The 8,705-nt window shown below is 29.9% G+C and overlaps 1 protein-coding gene across 1 annotated transcript in view; it reads left to right on the plus strand.

The window, feature by feature from the left end:
- The window catches only part of LOC139524506 (transmembrane protein 145-like), a 32,813-nt gene extending 27,461 nt beyond the window's left edge, over positions 1-5,352 (plus strand). Inside the window, exon 13 of the mRNA XM_071319311.1 lies at positions 199-5,352. Coding sequence (XP_071175412.1) covers positions 199-426 — 228 coding nt within the window. The 3' untranslated portion in view covers positions 427-5,352. The remainder of the gene's footprint in view (positions 1-198) is intronic.
- Positions 5,353-8,705: the final 3,353 nt, after the last annotated feature.

An 8,705-nucleotide genomic window follows, 5' to 3' on the forward strand; every position in this document is an offset into this window, starting at 1 on the left:
GACTCATACAAGTCTATGCATTTGATTTTACCAATTCATGTCTATGCATTTCGTTTTTAAAGTACAGTCTATGCATTTCATTTTAGAAGAACAGTCTATGCATTTTTCAACAAAATCGTGTCTATGCATTTCATTTTACATCAAGAACATGTATATGAATTTTATTTTACAAGTAAAAATTTTTGCATTTTATTTTAGCTGTTAACAGATAAACCACCAAGAGATAGAAATGGACAGTTGCCTTCATTGTCAAATGGAAATGCACCTACTGGTCGGTTGCCTTCTTTGAATGAGAGGAGTAATAAGTTACCTCCCTTAGAAAGAAATGGAGCTTTACCACCAATAGGAAACCATGACCATGTTGAAGCTTCATCACCTCCACCATCATATGAAATGTTTTCAGCAGGCAGATTTAACAATGAATAACAATTTTATTTTTTACGTTTGCATAATGCATAAATTAAAAAGTTGAATAAAAAGAATACTTGTTTATTCTTCCACAGAAACAATTTTTTTAATGTTTCAAAGAGCGCTACTAGATTTAACCCAAAATTTCAATTTTTAAGAAAATTGATATTATTTAAATGAGCTGATTATGCATGTAAAATAAAGAAGAAAATAGAATACTCCTTCATTCTTCCACACAAGCATGTTTTTTAATGTGTTTAATTCTTTGATTAATACAAATTGTATTCTTTAAGAAAAGTAATTTCAATCAAACTTTTAAATTAGTCTACAGCAATAGTATTGTTAGTGTTAAACAAAAAATGTCTTATCTTTCTGTGTTGAAGATTGAAATAGTCTCGTTTGTATTTCAAACCCCTCTTTTAAAATATAGTACAAAACCAAATTAAAGACAATATTTTATACACCTTATTTTATGAAAGTTGAAATAATGCTTGTAATTTGTTGAAGTTTACATTATTTTTATCATTCTATAATATTTGTTAAATTACCTCTTGTGAGGTTGTTGTAATTTTGTATTGCATTTTATGAATATTTACTGTTTTCCATGTTTTGTGTAATATACTTTTTATAACTTTTTGGTCTACAATATTGACAGATTCCCTACTGTACATCACATATTTGGTCGTTTTCATTTTTTTTGTATAGGCAAGAACTCAGTTTGTCTTCCCCAAGAAATAATGTTTCCTTTTCAAACAAATCTTGTTGGCTATCTAACTGCCCTTTTAATAGAGAAACATATATTGATTATCTGAAGAAAGAAAATATAATGTCTAAGAAAACTGACAAAATAAAATTAACTTGATAGGATAGTTCCATAAAAAGAAAAGGGGTGACCAAATATGGAGGCAATTTTTTCCTTTATATTCACTGTATAAAAAATATTTGACAACCATCCATTTTTAAGTGCCTTCCCTTTGTCCCATATTATGTTTTTGTAAAACAGCCCTTAGTGTTATCAGTTTATGATTGACATATAAAACGCCTGTCTATATGTATGTATATCATTATATTCCAACGACATTAACATTGCTCATTTGACTTTTTCATACAATTATTTTATTTATATATGAATATATTGTTTGGTCATGATAACATTTGTTCTTGAGATTTGATTTTCAACTGAAAGCATAATGTCAAAAACTGCAATAAGTTTGTTATTGATGGAATGAGATGTGGGGTAAAATAAAATACTACAGAAACACAATAACACAAAAAACCAATTGACAATTAGAGATCATCATATGTTCTTCAACAATAAACAAGTGTGTATAATATGTTAAGCTCAAAATAACCCCAATTTCAGGCAAGTAGACATAAGAGGGAAGTTTTGACTGTTAAATCATCCATACCTAGCCTGTGACTTTGTTGTTGCAAATTGGAGGATCTTTAAAAAAAAAGTGGAAAATGATAAATTAAAAATTTTGACCTAACCCGGGGAACACTTTTTATGCCCCATTTATGGGCATTATGTTTTCTGGTCTGTGCGTCCATCCGTCTATCCCGTTTCAGGTTAAAGTTTTGGTTAAAGTTTTTGGTTGAGGTAGTTTTTGATGAAGTTAAAGTCCGATTAACTTTGAACTTAGTAAACATGTTCCCTATGATATGATCTGTCTAATTTTAATGCCAAATTTGAGATTTTATTCCATTTTCATGGTCCATTGAACATAGAAAATGATAGTGCGGATGGGGCATCCGTGTACTTGGGACACATTCTTGTTTATGGCCTAAGTTGTGTATATCTTAAATGTTATGTTTATAAAATTCCCCAAAGTAAGGTGTTAAAGTTGATATTGAATAATCAGTTTTTTAATTATATGAAATCAATGTTTTGATCTTTCTGTCCCACCTATAAGAAGGGGGCATCAAATGTTAGGTCCGTGCATACATCTGTATGTTAATCGATCTACCATTGTACCTTATCAAGTTAAAATATAAGTGTGAGTTAGTTTTACATGAAGACGTAGTCGCATCAGCTGGAAACTGTACACATGGATCATTTTTATGTTTTTGAAATATGTACAGCTAAATGAAGGTTGAAACCTTATTCATACAACATTGAAATATTAGTGTTTGTACAGTTTGATTCTATACATTAAATATATTATTTTTATTCATTTGACAACTTTACTTTGAGCCCTGTAAAACTTATATTTTTAAAAACTGTTGTGCATTTTGAGATACTAAGACAATCATTTTGTAGTGAAAAATATGCATTAGTCCTTGCTTTAGTTGTAGATTTCTATTATGTAGTTAAGCTTTTTTAAACTTTTGCTCAATTCTCAGATTTTTTTAAATATCTTTAAACGTGATTGTTGCATTTCATTGTTAAAGACAATAGTTATGAAAATATTTACCAAAATATTAAAGGTTTTTGATTTTTTTTGCAATTTACACTGATCTGTTAATAAAATCATATAGTTTTTAAAAATAGATTTGATTACTGTAAATTCAGAAATTATTGCCATGTTTTTATTATTGCGAAAAATTTGACAATGTTTAAATCGCAATAATAAATGCATGCAACAATTTCTCAGTTTACAGCATATAGGGGGGGAAAGGTTATAAAGCAATTGATTGATTAAGGGAAATATTTCATCTTCATTTCTAACTGTTTTATTTATTTATATTTCAGTTTTTTTAAGACATTTTGTTTTGTATAAGCCTGACATGTCACTTTTTGACTTTAAATATTTTATTTTTATCCCGTCCCTAGATTAAATATCTTCCGTCCAAATATTGTAATTGTGTCTTTTTGCTGTTCCATTTATCATATTTACCATATTTTAAATGTGAATGAAAAATTAAATAGCAGATGATAATTTATATTTTTAATGCCATTGATAACCATTTTATTTAATGTTTTGTTAATCTGCTTTTATTTTTTAATCCCATCCCTAGATAAAAAAAAAAAGTTCCGTCCAAAGACTTTACTAGGTGAACATCTTTTTTTGCTCTTTCATTTATAAATTTTACCATGTGAATGAAAAAACATTAAAAAAAAACTAGATGCTATTTCACATAAATAAAACCTTTTATAACTTATTTATATGGCGGGTATTGTGGTAAGATTTGTAGTACTTGAATACTTTCATGTGACATAGAATCTCAACTGAATACATTTACAGTTTCAGGGATATGGGGTAGCTACTATGTTTATAGGATATGTATGACATGAAAGTTGTAAAAAAAAAGTTGATCATAATTGAGGTAACTTTGCTTCTATTGAGAATTTGAACGAGATGAAACTTTTTTAATCCTTGATTATTATTCAGTTTAATATGTTACTGTATTATGATTATCAAGAATACTGTAGATTTATTATTATTTTTTGGACACCAATATTCTTGGTTACAAGGAAATCACAGATTTGTTAAATGTTCAACACTGTATTATTTTTCCTTAGGAATGTGTGCAGACCTTGGCAAAGCCTTGAAATATAATATACACAAAAAGACAATATTAACAAAATTTACACAAATTGGTACCTACAAAATAAAATAATCCACAGTACTTGATCTGAATACTTAGAGGCTAGTTATTCAAACAAAAACTTCTTAATAATCTTGTCAGCCATGAGGGTTTGATGAAATGGATTATAATTTCATAACTTTTTTCAGGCAGAAAATTAATGTCTAATTATAAGAATATACCTAACCAATTATTCTTGAAAAAATATTAGGAAACTGCTACTAATGTTTTATCAAGAGGATTTTCTTCATTGATAACCTTATTTGATGCAATGTTTTAAAGTTATATATTTTTTCTCAATATCCATTTAAGTGAAAATCATTATTTATTTAATTTTATAGCATAAATCTATGTTTTATTGTACAAAACCACCATCTTTATAAACGACACACATTGTGTTGAAACATCTTGTATACATAGTATGAACTATTCAATAATCTGAGTGAGCATATCAAATTAGGTCAAATGTAGTTTTGATTCCAAGATTTGTATTACTTGGAATGAAACCAAATGGAAGTTGATCAGTTGATACTTTCCATTGATTTGTACCAACATCTATCAATGTTAAGTTACCTACTTAGGTACTGTTAAAAAAGAATAAAGTGGATAATTGGTATTTGGCTAAATTGTTGCCTTAGAATTCGTGACTGTCAGTTACAAGCAAAACATTTGGTCAATCATTCCATGTTTATGCATTTATCTTTTGTACATCATCATTTTAATTACAGTGCTTTATTCATTTAGTTATTCTTTTAACAAATTTTTACAGTAAAATCTTATTTTCTCCAAGAGTGAATAAAGAGAAGATATTTATTTGGTTTTACAGTAAAATCTGAATTTTTTTTTAAATCTGAACAATTTTTCATGGCAAAATTTGTACTACACCTGTAAAATAATTTAAAATTGAAAAAGAAATCACTGTTTGTTCAACAAACTACAAGTATTATTTGCAAGATTTTTGGATAACAACAACATCCACTTATTACCATTTTCCTCAATCCACAAACTTGAACTCACTAAAATGAATAAATTGACAGTATGGTGTAATTAATTGAAAGTAAACATATTGGACCTCACAGAGAAAGTTTTAAGTCCACTGTTACATTTTCTGTGAGATCTTTTGAAGAATTGTCCCCCTTTGTAAGAAAAATTACTTGTATTCTTATGTTCTATGTTCTACTATAGCACTATCATAAATACGTTTTACTTTGTCAAGATATTATAGTATCTCAATGGATTTGTTAATTACATAGAAATAAAATCTGTATAAACCATATGTAAGAGTGTAATCTGAATTATTGATTTTGTTACACATATAATCAGAATTAAATGAGTTTTTTTTAGTTTCATGCTAAAATATAAATCATGTTTGTTATGTAATTCACATTGTTATTTGATAATAAAAATGGAACCATTTATTTTAAAATCTTAAAATCTGTGTTTGCCGGACTGCAATGAATTTTGCAAGCAAGACATGGGAATTGCTTTTCCTGAGACGGCTTGAACAATTTAAAAAGTTTTATGATTAAGTTTGTTTGATACGAACTACTTGTGATAGATCAATGATATTTTGTAAAAAGCTGCAGTACTATCAGTTTGATGACTATTTTGAGAACCTGCCCCTAGTAAATGTTCAGTGACTTTGAATTAATTAGCAATTTCCATATCAAGTTTTCTGTTATAAGTTATATTGATGGGGACTACTTACAATAGATATCGCTTTTTGTCTCGCCTTGACGGAGTCAAAAAGCGAGACATATGTATGCTGTTTCCATCGTCTGTGGCGAAAGCGATGGCGTCAACAATGTATTAGTTTGTGATGAGGTCCAATTTATGGTAAACCACAAGTGGTAGGTCAATCATATTTGGTACACAATTGTATAAGCATTGGCACATCTCACTTCCATTGAGATTATTTGGCCCTGCCCCTCAGTCATGGTCTATTGACGTTGAAACTTTTGCTTATTTTACATGTATTAGTTTGTGATTAGGTCAGTTTATGGGGAACTGCTAATGATATTTGGTATGCAAATTTATTGGCATTTGCAAGTATTGTTTCCATGGAGATTATATAGCTCCAACCCCTCTTTATGGTTCATTGACTTTAAACTTTTACATAGTTTACAAGTTAATGTTTGTATTTAGATATGGTAAGTCAATGGTATTTGGTATGCAGTTGTAATAACATTGGCACATTTCATTTACATGGAGATTGTTTAGCCATGTAACTCATTTATAGTTCATTGACTTTGAATATTTGCATAACTTGTGTAAGATGTTAAAGTACTGCTATTCGGATTTCCAACATTTGCATAATCAAAATTACAAAAAGGCGAGACATATCTCTGTGAAAACAGTTTATTTCTATTAAGTTTCATTATTGTTTGTACATCTCAATTTGTAGACCCTATTAAGCCCTACCTGCTAAATCATAATCCAGCATCTTTGAATTAATAAGTAATGATGTTGTCCATCAGATTGTCTTTTTTATGCTGACAGACAAGACATATCTTTGAGTCAACAGTTTATTATACAGATGTTTGATTGTCTGTTTACTGGTGTCAAAATAAGAGAAGAGAGAACAGTTTTTGATTCACAAATTTTGAGCCCCATTTGTTATTCTTGGATCAAAATTGCTATATTGGAACATTCCACTATTCCAAACTCACAGAATGATGCAGCAAATATCACACAGACAAACATACATCCCATTTAAACAAGTGTCTAACTGCCAGACAGGAACAGTCTATGAATGGTCATATTTCTATACCCCAAGTTAACTCTTGGGGTCCACTGGGAAAAAGGATTATGTGTCCTGTATCACTAAACACTAAGCGAACAATATTGTTTATCTTGAATATGACATATTACACTATGGATGGTTTAAAATTTTGACTGAAATGTCAATCTGGTATATGTCAATCGATCATAGATATATCATTTTTATGGTCTAGTGACTTAGTCAATATTTATATTTGTTTTATCACTAGTGTCAGATCTTAGTAACTGTAACTAAAAAAAAGTAAATCATTGCAGGGAGAACATGCAAAGCTGATAGTGTTCCATCAAAACAACAAGTCTGCTCATTGATCTGTATTTGGTTTTTATACCAAGACAAGTTTATGAATGACTAAGGTAGTACTTCATTTGCCACAGCGGCTTAACCCAGGTTAGCCTGGTCGATGCTTCCGGTATAGGCACAGTCGCTTCATTTGCTGTAAAATCAGCCGCCGGCACAAATAGGCATACGCCGCCCTTGCCAGTCTTCACTCACCAGCATGCAATCAGCCAGTCATAAAAGTATGGCGGGAAGAGTAATTTTAGATAAATTGTCAGAATTTGAAAGGTGAAGATTTAATTTTTTTCAATCAGACTATATTATATGATACTGCATTGGTCAACTTTGACAATAATAAAGGTTCATGCTATATTTTATTTTCAAGTTTATAAAATTGTCGGAGAAACATTTTTATGATGAATATGTTAACAGGTGTAAACCCATTCAAACAGGAAAACCATTAATCATTGTAAATTTAAATATCAGTAGGTGTGATTGTAGAACTATCATTGTTAATATATCATGCATAGGAAATATCATCAATTTCTTTAACATGTTTAGGTCACCTTTTTTAGCCTACACAATCATTTTTGTCTAGCCTGTGATAAAGTTGCAGAATGCGAGACTTAGAGATATCAATCCAGACAGCAACAATGATGTATTGTTAAAATCAAAAGAACAATTATATTTTGTGTATTGGATGGTTGTAAAGTGTTCATATCATAATGGCAGGTTTTTTCTGACCTTGACATTGTTATGGTTATGGTTCAGTTTGGACAATGGTTATGTTTGTGTTTTGGTCAATTTCTCCTATACTAGTATCTAAAAGCAAAAGGGCCTCTATATGTTGTGTATGGAAATATCATAAGCTTAACGTCAGGCAGATTTAAACATGAATATATACATAGTATGCCCCTCTTGCACTATCATTTTGTATCTTTAATGGACCATAAAATTGGGGTCAAAACTCTAAATTGGCATTAAAATTAGAAAGATCATATCATGGGGAACCTGTGTACTAAGTTTCAAGTTGATTGGACTTTAACTTCATCAAAAACTACCTTGACCAAAAACTTTTTCCAGAAGTGGGACAGACAGACAGACGAACAGATGCACGAACGGATGCAATCACCAAAAAACATAATATTCATTAAAAGGCCATAAAACATGGCCTTGACCTTAGTTTCAAAGTTTATTAGGTCAAAAATAGTTTTCATGCTTTTCTCAGTTTGTCAAATACAATAAGCAAAAGATAAACAATATTCTGTGTATGGGAAGATTTTAAGGTATACATTCTGTCTAACAGTGTTCATGTGACCTATTTTTCAGGGTTCTTTGGTGAATGTTTACTATTAGTGGTTGGTTTTTCCAAGTACTATCAGCAATATGACCACTATATTTGGCGTATGGATTGATTATAGGTGTGGAAATGGTTCATCTGACCTTGACCTCAATCTACGGATCATTGATAATATTAAGTTCATGTTATACTTGAAGTAAAACTTTCATATTACAGACTTTCAACATAAATTTAATAATTAATAAAGCAGGAGAGACATTTCAGTGTGAGCACTTTTTTTTTTATAAAAGCACAGCTCTTGATCAGTAGATGAAAATCCATTAAAGCCACACTTCATCTGTAGTTTAGCATTACTGGTATGTTAAACTTCAAATAGGTTCTGTCAAGTGGTTCTTTATAGATATCACCAAG

This window comes from Mytilus edulis, chromosome 5, assembly GCF_963676685.1.
Source record: "Mytilus edulis chromosome 5, xbMytEdul2.2, whole genome shotgun sequence".
NCBI lineage: Eukaryota > Metazoa > Mollusca > Bivalvia > Mytilida > Mytilidae > Mytilus > Mytilus edulis.